At 31.7% G+C, this 23,418-nt stretch overlaps 1 protein-coding gene across 1 annotated transcript; it reads right to left on the bottom strand.

Annotated features, from left to right (window-relative positions):
• Window positions 1–493: 493 nt before the first annotated feature.
• LOC148270912 (sodium channel protein Nach-like) lies at window positions 494–17,609 on the bottom strand (the record flags this gene model as incomplete). Its single annotated transcript, XM_088242065.1, has 8 exons — window positions 17,563–17,609; window positions 14,439–14,633; window positions 12,487–12,640; window positions 9,633–9,763; window positions 8,546–8,633; window positions 3,611–3,696; window positions 3,068–3,531; window positions 494–721 (listed from the first exon to the last, which is right to left on the bottom strand). Coding segments are annotated over exons 1-8 (1,393 nt in total), but the record flags the coding sequence as incomplete, so codon positions are not given.
• Window positions 17,610–23,418: the final 5,809 nt, after the last annotated feature.

Genomic DNA, 23,418 nt, shown 5'->3' with positions numbered 1-23,418 from the left:
CTACATAATCGACCTATTTATTATTTGATTTAATGAAATACCTACGTATTTATAAACCAGTGTTTTTAATTCATAACTTAACACTCGGACATATTATTATATTTTTACTATTAAGAATGGCAGCGAAATTCAAAAGAACGCAGAAGCGTCCTGTGTATATTGTTTTACCATATCATTAGCAACTAATAAAGCAATAGTTGTCTATGTCACGCGCGTCATAAGCGCGTCTGAGCGCGAGAGAGACAGATATTATTTTCAAAATGCGTATGCCGTGCGATGTCATACCATGGGCTTATTCACGGATACTACATAATGCGTATGTGTAAGTATAGCGCACGCGCCAGCTTATAAAAATCCACCAGATCTAATAACGACTACTGTAAATGAAAATAAGTAGCTTTTTATTTATCTTTTCTGGCAAAGGATGTCACAAATATCGGTTTCGGTTTGAAATCCCCCATTTGTAAAAATTCTTTGTTTCCCATTAAAATACCTCTCCTAACTTTAAACTTCTTGTCATCTAAGTCCTTCCTGCCTCCGAGTCTTTTAAAGAAGTTGACGAATCTTTGGGTCCATGTTTGTCTGATTTTCTGGGAGCCATATTCGTCGAATTCGGGAGCGATTATTTCCTTTGCTCCTCTAAACACAACGAAATAAAGAAGTTCAACAAAACTCAGCATACTCGCTCCGAGGAATAATCCAGTTGTTCCTCCGATGGACACTAAAAATAAAAAAAAGGAAAATAAATATAGAACTTTTTTTGTTGCCATTAAAATAGTAATAGGTTTTAAAAGTATTTCAATGGTAATCGTGTCGTTGGCCCCGAGCAAAAACTAATTATCTGCAGTTTTCAGACTTTTTGCATCACGCCAGTCCAAGATTCCCGAATACAATTATAAACAGAACAACCAGACGGGAGAAAAATTACTTTATTATACGTAAATCAGCTTAAGTTGAGGCCAACGCACACATAGTGGAATAATAATTCACTAGTACATTTTAAAGTAGGTTTGAGGTCTTGGATCAGCATGGAAGGAACAGATAGACACATTCCTTAAAAAAATAATTAAAATTAAAAGTATCTGCAAATAAATCGTGTTTTCATAATATCAGCATATGTTAATTTAGTTTTTCTTTTCTTTTTTTCATGTTTATGTCATACCATATATATATGCTTTTAACTTTTTAATAATTAAAAAAGGAATGGCCCACGCATTTATTCCAATTCATGTTATAGCTTAATTTTAAGATGTATTTTTTTAGTGTATTTTTGTAATTATATCTCTTTATAAATGATATGTGTATGGAAAAAAATAAAAAAATAAATCTGTAAGCTATATCTGTTAACGTTTCCGAAGAGTATAACTAAGTGTGTTTACTGAACATGTAGGCCTATTTTACACGTATCGCCAAAATCCATACTGCACGGTAAAATTAGGCTGGATTGGCATTTATTATATTCTTTTGCATTTATTAAAACAATATTCAGCTGCTACTCTCGGGTAAAAATCCTGCAAACGAAAATCGAGTGGATATGAGTCAGCCTATTGCGTTTGCCTAGCAAACATTGCCGTAAATTAGTCTGAATAAATATTTTATGTTAACCTCATGCGCGGTAGCCAAACTCGCTAACCACTATACCACAAGGTGAATAAACAGTACGTTTTTTTTTAATACTTACAAAGTACAATAGTTGAATCAAAAATAATTTAGTCAGAAAATATAACACTCTGTATACAAGCAATGTATGTTATGTCTGAGTTCACCTCAACTTAGGTTGAGTTACCTACACCTACTGTGATTTCATAGAGAATCGAATGCGAAATCCACTTTACAATTACACTAAGGAGGACGCCGGGATTCAGTAGTAGTTTTTCTTTAATGCCTGAACTCAAAAAATCAATTAATTTATTATTTGTTAAAAAGTTTTACATTCAAAATGATTGATTTACTTCTAATACTCCTAAAAATTCGTTAGAAGTGTTAATATTTATGTAAAATATACTGTTCTGTCCTCGGAGCAATAAGCCTCTACCGCTGTAGAGTCGCCCATACGGACAAAAATAATACTAGGATTATCAATCATGAAATTTGCTATAGTTTACAGCAAAACTATTGTTTTGGGCCTTTTGTACCAGTAGCGAATGGTGATTTTATTTACAGGTAAGCTAGAAAAAAATATCATATATTTGTACCTATATAGAAGGTACATAATATAATGTAAGTAATATATAATATAAATTGATATTTTTTGTGGTTCTGTGTGATACAACAACTTTCATCCATGAAATCAACTCAAACAATATAACCTCGTGATATATTATATTATAAAGATATATTATCCATTATTTAAATACATAAGTCATTTAAAAATGAATAAAAAATAGCAACATAAATTCAGTCGATATTAGGTATTCAATTAAAATGTAAACTGGCCGAATTGTTCTAGAAATTAATAGTTCTAAAAACTAAATGAAAATAATTATGGTCTTATGTCAAAAGTACCATCTCAAAGAAAAATAGCCCTTGAGAAATAATGCTTGAAATACTGTTTTCTACATCAAGAATCTTCAAATAATTTGTGTAATCTGCAAGTTTAATCTAGGAGAAAAAACCCGCACTGGGGTTAATACATTCAAAATATAGTATACTTATTTGTATGAAAAAATAAGCTAGAATAATCGGCTAGTTTCTTGGCTTACCGCAGGCGCTGAGAGCGCCATATATATTTATATATGTTAAGATTAAAATAAGAACGATGGAAATGATTAAAAATAAATGGTAATTATTTATTTGTTTTTCTGTAAATAAAGTTACAGTAAAATATTTTTATGGTTAGTCAAATATAATGGTAAGCTGCGCATAATCGCTTCTATACACGGTTGGCCCCTGTTTGGAACTCAGTACGAGCAAGGGCTATGAAACCATCGTTACACGTCTATTGTTAAGCCAAAAACCAAACCAACACTTCTGTTCTGTGCAATAGAGCGAAATGCCGTCTCTACGCACCGGTGTAGCGCGTTACCCTTATGAGTTTCTGTCTTATCTAATGTCCACCTTCACTCACCAACCAAATCCAAGGGTGCTCGAACAACGTTCCGTCTGAACTTCTCGGTCGGCAAAAGATCCAGCGAAATCTCTACTTCGGAATGCGAGTGCGAAGTCGACATTCTGTCGTCAGCAATAACTGATATCTCCGTCTCCTCGCACGAGGGCTGGCAGTCACAGTACAGGCCGACTCTCGAGCTCCAGCCGGCCCGCAGCACACTGAGCTGGCCGTAGTTCTCGTGAAGGCACGCCAGGCCGTGGATGTCGCAGTGGACGGCGATGGTGGTGTTGGGGGTGAAGAAGTTGGTGCAGTTGCAGAAGGCCATCTGGGCGTCCTTTCTGCACTGGACGGTGCACGCGGAGTACGAGTGGTAGCGGTATACCGAGGAGGGGAACTCGTCCGGATACTTGCAGCGCCGCTTCTCTGGGGAGACGTCGCGAGCTGCCAGATCGTTACCGATAGTCTTCACTGTTATGTGCCGCCTGAAAGTGAGCAAACCAAAACAAATTGAAAAGATGTCAAATGGCGGTGGGTGAAATTCCGTCGAAGGTTGCAGCTCACCTGTAATGTATCTGACCATTAGCTGTAAGAATATCTGAAGTGAGTGTTGTAAGCGTTGGTACCTCTTCCTCCCCTAATACATAAATCTGAAAAAGTACGAGTATTATTAATATTTATAGCATAAATTTTGTGGTCAAACATTTTTCGGAACGTAATTTCAAAATATCTTTCTATGAAGCATCACCTCTATTTACTTCATGTTATTTATTATTTGTTTATTCTTCGGGTGTACCACAGGGTGCTCACCTTGCTCCTTTGCTATTTAATCTGTTCATCAATGATATGAAAAATACTTTTCTTACTTTACAAATTTGGCTGTTTGCTGATGACATTAAAATTCTCAAACAGATTGACAGCCCTTCTGATTTTTCACTATTACAATCTGACTTATTGTCTTTTAGCACCTGGTGCTCATCCAATAATCTACATCTCAACTTAAGTAAGTGCAAGGTTATGAGATTTTTTCGTCTGGAAAATCCAATCATATACGACTACTCACTGAACGATGAAATATTATCATCTGTGTCTAGTATACGAGATTTGGGTATTATATTTGACACTAAACTTTCTTTTACAATTCATATTGAACCTGTAATTAATAAATCCTTAAAACTTCTTGGGTTTATTAACAGAAGCACAGCTGACTTCAAAAATATCAATAGCCTTAAAACTCTTTTCTTTTCCCTAGTTCGACCGCACCTAGAGTATTTCTCTGTTATCTGGTCTCCATATTATGCTGTTCACATCAAGAATATTGAATCAGTTCAACATCGTTTTTTAAGAAAAATAGACTGGAGGTTGGGCTTATCCAGAGACCTCTATATGTATAATGGAGTTAGAAACTACCTTGAATATATCTTCTCTTCAAGACCGTCGAAATAAATTCGACCTTATAGTCCTATTTAAAATTCTCAACTCACTCTTTGATGCGCCAGAACTACTGAGCTCAATAAAATTAAATATCCCAACTAGAAACCCCAGACAAAACTTACTCTTTCATACCGATAACCATAGAACTAACTATGGTTTTCATTCCCCTATGCCCAGAATTCTTAGGTCTGCCAACAAACATACCAGTCTTGATTTCTTTGAGAACAAGTTTTCTTCTTTCAAACGATCACTGAATCAAATTCAATTATAAACACCTTTCTCCCGCTTCCACTCCCACAAAGTCTACTGTAAAACCATTGAGTCTTTCTAATTTTGTTATAATAATTTTCTATGTATAAATGTGTCCATAAAAATGCCCATTGGGCGTATATATAAATAAATAAATAAGTATATAACCACTTACCGATTTTTCTATGTCTACCGGTTTTGAGACGTACCCGTCTCTTCGTCAGGACACCAACAAACCAACATGCAAAACCCACTATAAAAACCAACACGACATGCATATTTTAATAAGCACATGCACTGATTAGATTATGAAAATATTTTATGTTAAATTATAATGAAAATTAAACGTGACAGTTGAACCGAAAGGTCCTAATCTAATTTTGATAGTTCTGTTCAGATTTTCTAAAAACGTAATAACATCGAAGGTATTCTCGCACAGAGAACGGTTTTATTTTTATAATAATTTACAATGAAGTGTTACGAAGTGAAAGCCGATTCAATTAGCAATATATTTTATGTTGTTTGAGAAATAGATTTAAAAAAGGAGAAGGGATGGAAGGAGGAGCTTGAGTCTAATAGGTTTTGGGTGACCATTACAATGGAACATCGTATAACGGGCTATATTGAAAGGTTGATTGATTATTAATCGAAGGTACATTATTTTTTTAAGCTTTCCTTATGTGTAATCTTTCCATATTATTGACTTTTAATCCTTTATTATTTGCATGTAAGATTTTAACTCCTGTATTTTTATTAAAGTCACGATTAAAATTGATTAGGTGATTTGCGAATTCGGAGAAATTGTTATTGTGAAGACACCTCGTAATATTTTTTAACGCAAATTTCAAAATTTCTTGATGTTCTTCCAACGTAAACATAAGGACAAGAATTGCATTTTAATTGGTACACACCTGAATTATTTAAAAAACTATTTGCATCTTTACTATTGAGCAATAATTTTTCAAAATTGTTTTTTGTATAAAAGGCAAGTTATTTGGTAAAATTTTTGATACATTTGTGGATTTAGTATTTACGTAAAGACTTCTTCTCAATTTATTATCATTATTTGTGTTATTATAATTACTTTTGTCAGGATGTAAAAATTATTTGATTGATTTTTATCTTTAGTTTTTTAATTAAAAGAGTATTTATTCAATCAATTGTATATCAATTATGAATGGCATTTTTTTGGTAAATTTAACTCATTTTCGAAGTTAAGTTTAGAAAGAGGAACATTTATTAAACGATGCAACATTGAATGGAATGCGGAATATTTTTGGGAAGTAGGGTTGTTGGATGAGTTATCAATGACGATATCTGTGTAAGTTGGTTTTTCGAAAAATGTTAAATTCTGTTTCATTATTTATTTATTTATTTAAATCTTAAAGTAGGGCACACATATCATACATATTGTTATGTGTGTTCTAATAATAACATTGCAAATATGTTTAATTTATAAATTGTTTATCACATATGTCTTGATTTTAAATTTTGATATGTTTTTTTCTTCATAAATATTTTTTTCCATTTCGTAATACTTTTTAATTGCTTTTTAAATGGAAGTCTAATTTTGTTCTTTTCTCTAGTATTGTGATCGTGTTCATGCTGGTTCCGATCATTTTTTTTCCAAAATTCTGTTTTTTTATTAGAGTTTATAATTTTATGAACAAATATCATTGTATTGTAAAATATTCTTTGTTTATATGTTAATAATTTCATTTCATTTACCATCGACTTTACCCTCGTGTATCTGTTTTTTTTCAAAATGATTCTAAAGGCTTTATTTTGTAATACAGTTAGTTTATCTATGTTTTCTTTGTTTGATAAAAATAAAATGCTACTACAATAATAATTCAATAATTCAATAATTCAAGGTCATAGGTTCAATAATTGCTTTGTAAATAGTTTTGCAGGAGTCCTTATCAATAAATCTTCTGATCCTTCCCAAAATTGATATTTTTTATTGATGTTTGTTAATGTCAAATCAAGAAAATTTTTGGACTTATAAGGTGAATTTAATTTTTTCATCAAAGAAATTAAGTTAATCAACGTTCTGTTCCAGTCCAAATACAAAAAACATCATCGACATATCGTTTCCACAAGAAGATATGTATTTATAATTTATGATTTTGCATGTTGGTTTAATTAGTGTCCCGACGAAGAGACAGGTACGTCTCGAAGCCGGTAGATATAGAAAAGTCGGTAAGTGGTTATATACAAATATTTAATAACATTTATATACTTACGCACCCACACACACGCACCCTCTCCCTCATTCATTCACACACGCACATGCACACCCTCCCTCATTCATTCTAAGATACGTGTGTATTTACATACACACCCATGAATACAAGCGTCACACACATACAATTACGGAAATATTTTTTCTTATATATTATGTATTATTAGATTGACGGTGGATTTTTTTAATTGGCTCTAGTATTGTTAATATATTTTTACTTATTTTTTTCATGGAATAGCTGTAAAAATCCCAAATAAAATAAAATAAATAAACAATTACTTGAAGATACTTTATTTAAAAACTATATATTTTGGATCTGAAGGCAAAAATGTGAAAATAATAATTCTGCACCTTAAAAAATAAACTACGGGAAATGCATGAAATGTTCCGGATACAAGAAGAATCATGATAATAAAACAGAGTATTAAAAAAATAAAGCATAATTACATATCAATGAAGTACATATTAATAGAAAATAGTAAACAAAAAATCCCACAAAGGCATGGCCTGTTCGTGAGTATACAAGAAAATTTTAAAGAATTTTTGCTCCTAAAGTAAATAATGGACAGTTATAATAATTTTGTAAAACATAAGAAAGAAAATATTTTGTAAAAGATAATATGGTATTTTTTTAAAAAGTAATTAAAAAAGGAAATAAAAAATATTTTTTAAAAAAACACAAAAATATTCCTTATTACTAAAGGGCAACAAAATAAATCACAGAAAAAAAGAGTTCATATCTTTAGTTTGAATCCAGGATAGTGCATGTTTTTTAAAAGAAGGAAAATTTTGAAAGTTTGGAATCAATGAAAAAAGTATTAAAAATTTTTGGACCTATAAAATATGCATGTCTCTGTGCGAGCCTCGTTTTGCAATGAGGTATTTCTAACACACGATTATATACATATCTGGGACTACAGATGTTTTTTGCATTAAAACACAGTGGACTTTAAATGTTTACTTCAAAAATTTTATGGCGAAAGCAAACTACAGTGTTTTATTTACGTATAAAAAAGCTTATTGCGAAAATTTATGCATTTTTAACTTCAAAACAGCAAAAAATGAACTCTTGAGTTTTACCCTTTGGTAAATTATTATTACATAAATATTATTACCGATCGAATTCCAAATAACAAAAATGATTATTTTAACATATTTTTAATGTATGCGATACTTGAGTTATTCGCATATGTTTTTTTAATCAGATTGATTAGATAGAGTCGGCCCCATTAGGTCAGCCCGTTTGCCTTCCTTCTTTCCATTCCTCGTGACACTTAGTTTAAATGAGTACAAACGAACTCCATATTTTGTTATATCCACGTAGAAAGAAGCCCTATATCCTTTTGTCATATGAAAGAGCATCTGATTTAACCATGCTTTATTGTGAAATGAATGTTTTGGAAAAATACAGGCATACCATTTTACCATCTCACTGCTGGATTATTACACAAACTGTGCAGTGATATAATATAGGTACACAATATTCAAATACAAATATACAAATGAAAGAAAAATTTCAGAGGTAAAAACAATTATAAAAGTTATATCAAACGATTACACATTGCGCTTACATTAGCAGGGACGTGGACGTTAAAGAAGATGCTTCCGGGACCCGTATATTTATCATTAAACATATCTAATTTCATTCCATTGGGATCTCTGAAAAGAAAAAATAGAAATTATTGATTAATGTCTAGAACACCAAGAGATTTCCAATTACATCACTACTTACGTATGTTGTTAAATATGAATTTTACATTGACAAAATAAACTTTTAATTGATATTTGTTTCACAATATTTCACACTAAATATAATTTTTGTTTTGAAAATATGAAGTAACTAAAGTCTGTTCATTATAAATACATTTTTTCAAATTTAAATTGCCCCTTGTTCTTGGAAGGAATATAATTAGTAAAATGCAACATTTTAAAAAATTATTTGAAAAATATAAAATAATGAAACAAATTATTTTAGTAAATTAATATTACAATTTCTTAACCCAGTGTATTTTTTTTCATATACACAACTCTCTAATCCAACACCGAATTTTATAAAAAGATAGCACTTTTGGTTAAAATTTAATACAACGTTTTTTAAAATCAACATCCCGTAGATTTTAAACGCGTTAGTGTGAGTTATCTGAACGCGCCAGCTTAAGCTAAACCACCAGTAACGTATTTTTTTATTATTTTATTTTATTTATCGGGGATATCAACAGTAATACATGTAATACAAATATAACAAATAACATATACAGAGAATAAAACCAATGACAGATATCCACAGAAATACATTAAATACACGTACAATACATACTAGTGTGTTTGTGTGAGTGTAAGTGAGTGAGAGGGTGGGTGTGTGGGTGTTATATTGGAAAGAGGGTGTCAGGTATCGAAAATATAAATATATATAAAATATTAAGAAATAGAGATAAAATTTAATAAAATAAAATAAAACTTTATTATTGAAACTAAGTATAAGACAAAAAAGAATGTTTTAAGACGCGCATTTTAAATGTTATTTTTTTACAATCAAATGGATCAATAAGGGGAAAGTTCAAATTATATTCACTAGCAAAACGTATAAGTGGAGAGTTCTGGGCATAGTTCGTACGAACTGCTGGCACATGAAATAGAGAATATGTAATGCGAACTTACTTTCCCTGGATGGAGTTGATGGCATAGCACAAGCCCAGCTCCGTGTCCATGGGAAGAAAATACTCGCAGCAGTCGAACATGCTGTCAAACCAGGTGCAGTTGCTGAGTACCTCGTCACACTTGCTGCGGACCTGCAAGACAAGCGCCGTCACACGACCTCGACAATACTCGTTATATGACTGCCGTCGTAAAATGATGCACAGAAAGAGGTAATGAATGGTGGTCCCGAATTGTTTATGAAACTATCCTCTAATTCTGTATTGCCAATTTCTTTGTATATTAGTGTAACAAACACATGCACACACCAATAAAATTGTTTACACTTAATACAATAATTTATTTATTTATTTATTAACGGACATTGTCCATGTATACAATTTATAAGGTTTAAATATTACAATAAAAGAGTAGTTTAAAACATTTAAAGAAAAAAGAAAGAAGCATTGACAAACATAAGGGACATCGAGACAAGATCTGGACTATTTATTTAGTCCTCGTTTAAATCGTTGTAAACTTAAACCAAAAAAGTCCAGATCCTGTCTTGAGTTAACAATACGACAAAGGCGGGTCATTGGAGAATTTAGGCCACAGTTTGTTCTATGCTGATCGATGAACAGTACTTCATTGTTTCTCAATCTACGAGTCGGAATATTGAATTTTACTTGTCCCAGTAATGATGGAACATCGATTATACCATTTAGTATGCCGAACATATATATGGAGCCAATATTAGTTCTACGTTTTTGTAGACTAGAAATATTTAACATTGACTCTATTTCAGCATAAGAATAATTATCTCTCTCTAGTCCAAGCATCCACGCTATTTTTCGAAGCAAGCGATGTTGGACTGATTCAATGTGATTTATGCGATTGACATAGAATGGAGACCAGACCACTGAGGCATATTCAAGAAGAGGGCGAACAGTTGAGCAATAAAGAGTTTTGATTGTACGGACATTAGTAAAATCAGAGGATATTCTGTTAATGAAGCCAAGTAATTTCAGTGATTTATTTACTGTATTATCTATATGCTCGTTGTATGTCAGTTTATAGTCCAAAACAACTCCTAAATCTCTGATGGACTTGACTACATCAATTTTGGAGTAATAATATAAATTATGTTCAATATAATAAATGTAAAAGAAACGAAATGAAAAAATATTTATATAATAATAATGTTAAATGTCCGCTTCTCTCAAAATTTCTATAATTTTTGACCTAAATTTACATACATTGTCACAAAAAATATCAGCCTCGGTAAATATATTGTTACATTGGTCGCATATTCTAGGTATTGTAGATTGTTTAAAATAGTTTGTTTAAGCGTTTTCAGTGTAAAACAAAAGATTTTATCTTGTCGGTTTAGATGGCACACGGAATGGAAGTCTTTCTAGTAGGTTAGGAGAATCAATTTTATTATTTGTAAATTTGAATAAAAATAACTGGTCCAACATTATTCTTCGATTTTTAAGAGAGTTCATTCCATGGTACTGCATACATTCGGCATGATAAGAAAAGTGTTTAACCGGTAGTCGACCTGCTTGAAATTTTTTTGTTGGACCCTTTGTAGTCTATTAATACTTACATTATCGTAAGGTGACTAAAAAGGAGTACAGTATTCTATAATAATAATAATAATTATGACTAAGTTATATAGCGCCATTTTCGTAATATAATACCTCAAGGGCGCTTTACAGAGTGATTTTATAAAGATATAAATTTAATTTTAACTTTAACTAAAATGCTTACATTTCTTTTCAAAAACAAAAAAATAAGATTCTGCCGCGGCCATTTCCTTTTTAAATTTATTATCTTTAAATCATTATTATAAATTTTAGTTCAATACTAAGTCTTTATTGAGATCCCAGATTAATAAGCTTAGTCTAAATTTGAAATGGCGTAATCTGCCGACCTAAAAATAATTATATTTTAGTTATATGAAACTTTGAAGTACATTTTTTGATAGAAATACCTATAAAAAGTATTGTTTTTATCTAATATAAAATTTTTATTTTTTTTTATTGCGCGAATTTTAACAAATATTCGTTTTAAAATGGCAAAATCGTATGATTTCCTAATTTTGCGTTCGTTTTACCCGACTACAGCCTTAATAGAGAGTATTAATAAATTATCACATTATTACATATAATTTATTATTAGACAATTTGTTCATATCCTCCCTTTCAACTAGATGCATAGTAGCCGATGTTGTCACACTATATACAATTGTGAATAATGTAATAGATTGTCCATGCTTGGTAAAATAAATAAATTTTAGGATTCATTTTAAGACCACTACTGATCAATATTATAATGATGACGTATCAACAAATGTGCAACAAATACAACTGTACTTATTTTTAATCTATTATCAAATGAAGTTTCACTAGAAACATGATTTTAAATTTATTTGAGATATACTCGTATATTATACAATGATTTTAAAATCCATTAAATGCATATGAAATATTTCTAATAACATGTAGATGTGTGGTTATGTCAAAGGCAAATAATAATTATAAATGTTGCAGTGTCTCAGTTAAACATTTTCTTATAATTTTTCATAATATTCCATTTACAAAATATTCAATGGAAGAAGTTTGACAAGAAACAATGAAAGTTTACGTGTGGCAGAAGAGCCATTGGCCATAGATAAATACGGATTTGTTAGTGTTGCCACTTTCTCATTCGTCTTTGTAATTAAATTGTCAGAGGGTTTTCAAGAATAGCATTATGACAAAGCAATCGAGATGCCCAATCGACTATTGTCGAGTGGGTGACAAAATGTCACATCTTTCCAACATAAGGCTCCTGGCAACCTTTTACTCATAAAAAATTTGAAAAATTGTCTCACAGCTTGGGCATAGTAGGTATAATTGACCGTAGGGCAGTTGGGGTCTGCTGCCGGAACGTTGCAGAACTGCATCAAGTAATAGCTGACACCCTTATAGAAGCCTATTTCCTTGAGAACCTCCTCCAAATTGAAATCGTGCTCCCTCGTCCATAAACTAAAACAACAAAGACACAATAGATTCATAGCATGTTATGTCAAATGTTAGGTTTCCTCTTCCGTAAAGGGAGAGAAATTCACTCACTTTTAGAATTCTTTACTTTACATATATGTTTGAAGTTAATGAGGACATCAGCCTTACGGGAAATTGGATACAAAAAATGTTTTCTTGCGCGCGGTAAAAATTAGAGCATTAAATTTTACCGTAAAATTTCTTGAAAATGTAGGAAAACAATAATAAAAAATATTTTAATTAGAACGCACTTCTTTGAATGACGTCACTAGTTCATATGAACCATCCAATGATATGAGCCTAAAAAAATAAGTAAATGTTGAAGTCGAATTAAATTCTGACATAACTTTCAGTTTTAAAAACGAGCGGCTAGATGCAGAAAATAATATTGCTAGATTCTGCCCCATTAACATATGAGCGTATCTAGGCGTAAGAAAGTTGCCATTATGAAAAAATAATTCGTTATTATATTTTTTCCATATGTTTTACGGTCTTTTCTGTTTCACTATCTTTATCGAGAGTCGGCCTTGTAGTCGCTCAGTAGATAAATACAGAATATCGTTAAGTATACCGTCTTAGTAATTCTCAAAAGTCATTCAATAATCATGTTCAAACGAGAATTTTCGCTTGAATTGGGATTTATTGGAATTTATAATCACTTTGAATTGGGCTCTTTTTATCACAGAATCCTATTTAAAATGTAAACTAGAATTATTTAAAATATTCATGAAGTTAATTAAGATTAAGGAACGCGGACTAAAATTTCGAGGTCATTCATTGGTTCTATTCGATCGTATGATGTCGAGATGACAAGTAGGTAGAACATACCGAGGTAGATACATATAGTACAGAAGTTAAGTATACCGTCTCAGTTTGTTCAGATAAAGATAGCGTTCATAATTAAGACCCTGTGCCTCGATTATGATCGCTATCTTCATCTGTATATATCGAGACGGTATACTTAACTTCTGTATTATCTGTATCTTATGTTACCTTGGTATGTTCAACCTACTTGTCATATCGACATCATTTGATCGAAACAAGCCAATGGAATGACCGCAAACAATTAGTCCGCGTTCCTTACGTCATTAACATTTAAAATAGTTCTCATTTATAGTTTAAATAGGCTTCAGTAATAAAAAATGCTCACTTTAAAGCGATTATAAACTCCAATAAATCTCAATTCAAGCAAAAATGCTAGCTTGAACATGAATTTTGTATGACTTTTGGAACTCACCTAGACGGTACGCTTAACGATCATCTGTATGTATCTACCGATCGACTACAAACCCGGCTCTTTTAATGTCTCGATATATGTACTCGTAAAGATAGTAAAACAGATGGAAAAAGTATGATAAATACATTATTTTTTTAGAGTGGTAACATTCTGACGCCTAGATACTTATTATTTGTTCATAGGACAGAATCTAGTGACATTATTTTCACATCCAGGCGTTTGTTTGATTAAAGTGACAGTTATGTCGGAATTTAATTCGACTTAAAAATTTACTAATTTCTCTCTCATATTTTTAATTTACACTTTATACACAAATATTGAATAGTTCCAAAACAAAATAAACCATTTGTATTTTAAGAAGGCTTTTTCGCATGGGCTTTATCATTATTATTATTAACTTTGTGTACAACGCACTAGTTTTATTTAGCTTTTTGCCAAAGGTCTGAAGTTAACTCTAATTTCGTGTGTCGTATTTTTTTTAGTTTTCTTGTCATATGTAGTAGTGAATGCATGTATTTATAATAAGAACTAAATGAATAATTTCACCTGTCAGAAATTTGCTCAATCTTTTCACTATTTTCTGTCTCGCAAACAGCTATGGCGGGAAAATTTGTCTTCCAATCCTTGTATGTGGTTTCCACGACAAAGGATATTGGATTATTGATGAAGGCATTCCAAGACGCCATGATGAGCAGCGAGGAGCAGCACCACGAGACTATAATACATATCACCCAGAAAGCTCTAGAAATTTAACAAATCATTGATAGTCATGTTTAAAATAAGTCGAAATTGTCACAACAACACTCCAGTTGCAGTTGTGAGGTGAATAAACCCCGATAAAGAAAATAACAAATATAAAATTATTCTATTACAACTTACCTCTCTGACCAATGAATATTTTTATCAACTATAAACTTCAATCCGTGGACAGATGAGTTTTCCATGTATTCTTTCAAGATCATCATTTTTAAAATGCTGTTTTACTCACGTTGTTTTTTTTCAAATCTTACATACGCTTGATTGGTTACTCCGTCAAACGAAATCTGTTAAATTTTTATATTCAAATTAATGACTATTAAACTTTTCCTGCGTGTAGCTACGTTTCCGAAATCAATAAACAGCATAAATATTGTAGTAATTTTGTTTTTATAATTTGATAGCAGTTCTTAAACATTTTTGATAGTCAATATAGTGGAGGCAATTGGTAAAATAAACCAAAGTTAGGAACAAAATACCGAACACTCTTTTAGTGGAACGGAAGGCCTGTTGATTACTCTGTCAACAGACCAGCTTCTCCTGAAGAGTTTTAAAGAGGTTTCCTCTCCACATGAGCAAATGCTGAGAAGTTCCTGATTGGCCCACTCTGGAATATTCTTCCTGATCCCAAAAACTTAGTTAAAATTTAAAGTAGTTTAACTGTAAAAAAACATATTTTTGAAATTTTAACCTAATATGCTATAATCAAGCTAAAAAATAATGCCACTCGCATATAAAAAATATATAAAATGTTTTACCATTTTTTATTTTAATTTCTTTTTTTTAAATCATCCTTTGTAACCTTCAAATCATTTGTATTGGAAAAAATGTATTTATTTTTACTACGATGTACTTTTTTAAGGTTAATATACAGATGCAACATATTTACATTTGTAAAAAAATTATGAAAAACCTGTAAACATGTAAAAAACATAACTGAATGTTGCCTTTGTCAATAAAATTTAAAAATATTTTTTGCCTGTTTTCTTAACCCGCAAAAAAGGATATAAGTTCGCCTTGCAGAGTAATGTTTGACGCATTCGCCTACCATTTTGAGGTCCTAAGTTCGATTCCTGGCAAGCTGGACGTAAAGATAACAAAATAAACAACAACCTACCCTACCTGACCTCTACGACTGAACTGTACAAAAAAACACACCAGTTTGACATAAACTACTTGACTAAAATTGAGACCTTAAAAATTGTGCACAAAATAACACTGGGAAACATACAAGACGACGACATAATATTAGTCGAAAATGCTGACATACACAAATATAACACCAGACAACAACAACACTATTATATTGAAAAAGCAAAGACAAACACAGGACAGTCAAAAATACTACATAATGGACTTACTGAACACTACAACGACTTACCTTACTACTTGAAAACTTTTACTGGATACAAATTTAAAATCAATCAGAAAAAGCACATGATGACTGAACTAACTAGACTAGACGAGACATAAAATGACTAGACAATATTAAACTTCTAATGTTACCCTAACGAGTTTTTTAAAATTGTAAATAAATAAAATAAAAATATTGGTTTCAAAGGTGGCCCTAAACTGCAATATTTCATTTACTGTTGTACTTATTATTTATTTACTTAGTTTATACATTTATTGTATAATATAAGTATACATATTTATAACCAGGGAATCTATATAAAACTAGTGAATAGAAAATAAAAATGGAGCGATATCTAGTCAGGATAGTTTCCATCTTACATGGCTCAGCCTGTTCTAAGATGGAGATTTTTATCTTTTAAAGTATATACTAATATCACAATAACAAAAAACACTAAAATTTTCAATTATAAATGCCTAGCTAATCAAACATACGAAATTAATAATCGTTTTTATACAAATATAAAGTACATATTTGTGCCAAGAATACACGTTACTTAAACATAAATAATATAGTATAATATATTATAAAAAACAAATATAAAGTAATATAATACATACATGAGAATATAAATAATATGTGTACCAATAATGTAAAGTATTACGTTAATTAATCTACATAATATACATTTTTTTATGTCTCGCTACACTATTTATATGTGCAGTTATTTTTATTTTAAGATTTGTTTTACATTTTAAGTCTTTTATAATTGGCAATAAATCATTTTATATTTTTGGCGCAATTACATTATATTGCTTTTTACCAAAAGCGGTTGATACAAATGGGACAATGCAGTTAATTTGTGTTGCTAGACGAGTGTTTATATTTTGTTGGGTTCTTTTGACCTCACTTAATTTCTCATAAAATTTAAGTAGTGGGCACCTCACAAACAATTGTCTTACGTCCAATATCTTAAACTCAGCGAATAGATCCTCCGTTGGATACCTCAAAGGTTTTTTAACCTTCAAGTGCGGACGTTTAACCTCACAGGCGGGGTTGGCAATTTGTGGGAAATTCCCCAAACTGCGGGGAATCTCAACTCGATTGGGGATTTTGTGGGGTTCGGTTTTATGCAGGGATTTTAGATTTGAAATTAAAAAATAAATCTCGGTTTGTTTATAGTTTAAGATACTTTTAGTTGCTCAAAATCCAACTCAAGTCAAAATAGCCTAAAAAGTGCCATATTTATTGGCTTTTTCATATTAATTTATTTTTAGTAAAAAAGTGATTATATTTAAAGGTTTTTTAATAAAAGACACCTGTAAATTGAAATGTATTCATTTTGGAAGCGATTCGGAATCATTTTCCCAAAAAACATTCATGCAAATATAGGAGCCTATGAGGCTGCACGTCCATAGTAGTGTTAAAAAATGACGTCCATACTTATAGGTTAAGAAAGATCTTCATGATCCATTTTTGTGCTATTAATCCTGATACAGTTGGGACTGTGCTTCCTTCCAAGCGGAACGCACACGTTCTCTCGTTTTGTCGTCCCCTTACGGGGGTGGTATTCGGATCCACTGCCTCTGTTCACCTAGGGAGTCCATCTTTATTCAATGCCGTTCTCTCATTGTAAATAACCGTGGTTTTTATTCTGTTTTTTGTCATTTGTACATACTCGTACCGTCATTTTGTTTTTTTGTGAATATGAAACATGTTTTATTTTTGTTTATGTATGTGCTCATGTTTTTGTATTTTTTATGTATTTTAAATTTAATTCAATCGATTTACGCCGATTAACAATTACGCCGGTTGGTGCCGGCGTGGGATTCCCCGGTTCGGCCGACAACAGACGACAGTAGGCGCCGCGATTCTAAAAGCAGACACACATTTACACGTTGTTTTATTATATTACCGTGTGCGCGAGCAGCCTATTGTGTGTGTGAAATGGTTTTCGGGCTAGTTTTTGTTTTGTTTTTTAGAAAAATAAAAAGGTATGATTACATTTTTTATTTTATTATTATTAAAATTTAAAGAATATTCAAACATTTGTAGCTTATGCTATGATTCTGCAAGAAAGGAAGCAACAATCAAAGCAAATGAAATTGGATACTTCTGGATTTTTCAAAAAAGGTTAGAATTGAATTTTAAAAAAATTATTATTTAAATGAAGAGATTGTAAACTAATTTAAATTGTATTTATTAAATACATTTATAATTTAATTTGAATAAATAAAGGATATGACTCAAATAAACTCGTAAGATTGTTCTTAGAATTTTGGCACAGAACCTTACCTTATATCTTCCATTATATTTGCGTTTATTTTACGCGATTAAATGCGATCCCTCGAGCGAAGGTGTGGCAAAACGATGTATGATAGGTGCACAAATGTCGAGATCCGTAAACTGTGTAAGGCTGAGATATGCATTATCGACAGAATCAAGAAAGGGGTGCTGCGCTGGTTTGGACATGTAGAGCGAATGGACAACGAAAGAACGGCTGAAAGGATCTACGATACGAATGTTGATGGATGCAGAAGACGAGGAAGGCCGGGAAAGACATGGCACGAGCAAGTCCATTAAATACTTGAAGATGGATTTGTCAAAAATAGGAATAATCAGCGTGCGTGCATGAGAAGATGTATGAATGTAGAGGAAGCGAGGTATGTAAGCCAAGATAGAGTCATATGGCGTTCTATACTCTCTGCCTACCCCTACGGAAAAAAGGCGTGATGGTTTGTTTGTTTTGTGGCGCCTCCGTCATAAACAATCCTCAAGGACCTACCGAGGAGCGAAACCACGCAAGCGAACGCAGCTCGTTAAGTTACCAGCCTGCTGTTCTATACCCAGCCGGAAATAGAGGGCGACCAGAACAAAGGCTATAAAAGGCGCGAAGTTCAAGGCCCGTTCTTCTCTCCTTGTCCGAAGCTCAACTGCCGTACTTCCTTGCATAAAATTAGTCTTCTATAAAACACGTGTTAGATATAAATTCGAAGTAAGTTAGATTTCATTAAACGTGTAATAAAATATCTTTGTATTACACGCCAGTTTTCTTATAAAATAAATAGTGTTATCCATGTAAGTAAGCCGTTCTTATTTCTTGTGTGATAATATATATGTGAATCCTTTTCCCCGCCACCTTCTGAAAAGAACGTAGTAGGGTGTCGAGCGAGAGGCCATAAGGCACCGGCGGGACCGATTGCAGGCTCCAGCAAGGACGACTGCCTAATCCTACCTCACGCACATGCCTGTGCGTATAAAAGTTACACACAACGTGTACAGAGAGATCCCGACAGGTAAGCTAAAGGCCACGACCCCCACAGTTTGTTTCATTTTACGCCGATTTTTTCAAAACGACGTTTAACTATATATTTAATTTATTTTTATACTATGTTCTGTGTTACAATAGTATTTAGTCATTATTTTTGTATACTTTTATTCGTGTAAATTACTGTTTGTAAATTTGTACATACTTTATTGTTCAGTAAAAAAACACAGGTATTGAGGGGATCCTGGAAGGTGGAGACGACGTGTTGCATACATCCTCCTCCGCCCTCATTAATCTGCATAGAGTTTGTATTCCTAGGGAATATTTTTGATAACTTTACTCTTCTAAAAATATCACGACACGCTGCAGTAGAGAAATATTACGGTTTTTTTATTTAATTTTATAATTTATAGTCTATGAAATACTGCCAAGCATAAAAAATATTTTTTTACTGCTTATTAGTAGCATAAAAAATATTTTTAAATTTATAATTTTCAATTCCGGCGAAAACGGTCCATTGCATTGGTTCCGCCCTAATACGTCACGATTCTTATAAATTTCGATTTTTGTTTGTGACATTTAAATTGAAATAGAACATCATCACGACGCTTGGCGTCCCAATTATCAAGGCTAAACATGTCGCGTTTTTGTAAGGAAATATTTTGTAATAATTTATTTGTTAAAGTTATGTATGAAAACATTTTTGCACAATCCTCATATTGATTTAGAAAATACTATTTATTTTTCTAAATCTATTTCACATTTTAATCGGTATTCGTGTGATGTGATATTTCCCTTTTGAGGTCCCAATGCACTGCACTATGCACCCCCTCGTGGGTGTATGGAAATGATGGGAATGTTAATGACGATAATTCAAAAAATTCTTTATTTGAAATGTTTGGAACCAATGGCGTATAATTATATTATACGTCCAGACCTTATTTCTTACAAAAAACTTTTTTCATCCGACATTTGTATTGTATTCGTATGGCATTATTTTCTTTTCATTTACGATTCTTTTGTATTTCTACAATGCAGATTGTATCCAAAATATTTTCTGAACATCAACCCTCCAATCTAGAGGGTAATTTATAAAACCAATATAATTGTTATTTACAATATTTGAGTTTGTCCAAATGTTCATAGACAAAAGACTGGATTTCACCCCCTCGGGGGTCATTTAGATTAACAAATTACAACAGGGATGGAGAATACCTTAAATAAGGGAATATGGAAGTCACGGCATTTACAGGGCTTATGACCTGTCATTGGCTGGTTTAAGTGGACACTTTACACACTGTCTAACATTCACCATTTTGCCTATGTTTGAACATCCACATTTCTTCAATTCTTCTATTTGTTGATTTGAAACGAACTGGTCCAAGAAGAAGTTTAAAAATTGAAAAATTGTTTTCAGGCGTTGCCTAGTATGTGAAATAATTCAGTCAGATGAATCTCTTCACAACAATAAAGGTTTCAGCTCTTTAACTTCACTAAAATCAACAAATGGAAGAATTGAAGAAATATGGATGTTCAAACGTTTACTTATTTTTTTTTTTTACTATTCATTTTTACAATAAAAAAAATAAAAAAATGAACTCGTTATATTTTTACTTAAACTCAAATTCCATCAAGCCCCTTTCTGTAGCTTGTTGGTGAACATTTTAATTAAGCTTATTTGTATATTTTTTTACCTTCTTCACTGTTTTACAAACAGATCGTAATAATACTACGCTTTACTAATAATAATCTCCGATTTTTTCAGCACTGAATGGAACTTAAAATATAGGCAAAATGGTGAATGTTACACAGTGTGTAAAGTGGCCAATTAAACCAGCCAATGACAGGTCATAAGCCCTGTAAATTCCTTGACTTCCATATCCCCTTATTTAAGGTATTCTCCACCCCTGTTGTAGTTCGTTAATTATTATTTAATTATAATAAAAATGTGTGATAATAAATATGGTGGTTGGCAGTCATGAGTGACCAATTTATATATAAATTTAATGAAACTGTACTCAACTTAATTGTTTTCCAATTAAACTCCGTCTAGTAACGAGTTTCAGAAATTAAAAAAATTTAAATGTCCCCTAAAAATTAACGTTTTCTGAAAAAAGTAACATCTATATATGATTTTGTGGGGGTCAAAGTTCAGTGATCGGCGACATAAACACACACACGTACTAATCGATTTTACCTGAAATATAGAGCAACGACCGAAGAAGCAACTCAGCATTTTATATTAAACGAGCTGAACCCGGCAATGCTTTGCTATTGCTAGATTTGGGTTCTTGCTTACTAGATTGAATGAACACAATCAATAGTTTGATATAAATTATTGTATTTAGTCCAAATTAGATATGTACGTTTACATGATAATTTTTGTGTTTCGGCTTAGATAAATTGTGAGGACAGAGAATTTTGATATTTATTTAGGTTTATTTATCTATTATCTATTTAGGTGGGCGCATTTTTTTGAAAACGAAACAATATAGGGACCCGCCAATTGTAAATATCTATAATCTGTAAAAAAGAAATCTGCGCTGGTTTTGACATGTAGAGCGAATGGACAACGAAAGAACGCCTAAAAACATATACAATGCGAATGTTCATGGATACTGAAATATAGAAAGACCGCGAATGTCATGGCATGACCAAATCCAACAAATACTTGAAAAGGCACATGGTAAAAGTCGGAATAATCGGCGCGCGTGCATGAGAAGATCTATGAATGTAGAGGAAGCGAGATCTGAATGCAAAGATAGAGTGATGTAGCGCTCTATCCTTTTTGCCTACCCTTACGGGGAAGCGGCGTAAAAGTTTGTTGTTGTTGTTGTTATTGTAAAAAAACCATTTCTCTAGTGCAAAATTCAGAGTGAAAATACGTGAATACGTTTGTATGAAGAAAAGTCGGACCGCATTTCAAAATTTTACTTAAAAATCTTTAGTAGAAACCGTTCGGATAAACGTAAAAAAGATGTGGTAACTTTTCATTGGTAAGTAGGTACTTGTTTATGATTGAATTCCAAAACATAAAATAATAAATTATTTTCAAATAAAGAATTATTTTAGCCAATGTCAAACTCTGCTCAGGGATGCACTCTAGTCAGGAACATAGTTCTACATTATCTCTGGTCAAAAAATGTACAGAATGTTAGTTGATATTATTTTAGTATATCCAAAAATCCAGTAAAAATAAATATATGGGTAGAAATTATAAGGAATTAAATGAAATAATTCTATTGGGATCCATAAAAAAACGAGTGTTGTTTGTAAACATGAAAAACAAACCTTTTTATTCACAAAAAAATAACCTCCATCCATTTTTTTTGTATCCGTATTCTGCTCACCCAAATTTAAAATACACATTTGGTTATGATATTCACAATTACAACACGCGTTACTCAGGGAATCTTCATGTGTCTAAGTTTGGCTCAACAAAGTTTGGTAAAAAGTCTTTGGGAAATATTGGCCATTCCGAATATAATAAACTGCCCGACGAGCTAAAACCAGAGATAATGTAGAACTATTACTAGTTGCTAAAACACGAAAAATCTAATAAAAAATCCAGAAGTGTCACAATTAAAAAATATTACTTAAATATTTTTGATAGTGATAGTTATTAATGTAATTTATATATATGGTGTAAAGTACTGTGCTTTATATTTCTTATACAATAATGTTTTCTTAATATTTCAGATGTATTAAATATGTATGATATTATGTATTGCCACAAAAATGTGTATTCTTATGTACGGTCCCAAATGAGTTTCTTTAATAACTTCTGGGAGTATAATATGTACTTTTTGTATTATATGTTTTATTAATAATAAAAATATAAAAAAAACAATTAAAACAGATAATATTTATTTATCTATTTAACAGAAACAAACGGTAAACAATGATATGATAATATAAAAAAGATACGGTTTAAAGACAGACCAGCGAAGTTTCTAAATAAAAATCATACAAATTAAATTGTGGTAAGTACAACAAAAGGGTGTATTTGTATGAGAGTATATTATGTAGATGTGTGTTGTGTGTATTTGTGTTCAGGTGTGTGTAATATAGTAATTTGATACGAAAATGTACTATGTAGTTATAATATTATGATTCCTATATGCTTTCCTCTGTGTCCAGGCGGATGA

This window comes from Micrasema longulum, unplaced genomic scaffold (assembly GCF_059751315.1).
Source record: "Micrasema longulum isolate JH-2025_06_02 unplaced genomic scaffold, ASM5975131v1 h1tg003258l, whole genome shotgun sequence".
Taxonomy (NCBI): Eukaryota; Metazoa; Arthropoda; class Insecta; order Trichoptera; family Brachycentridae; genus Micrasema; species Micrasema longulum.
This window is presented reverse-complemented; position numbering and strand designations above follow the sequence as displayed.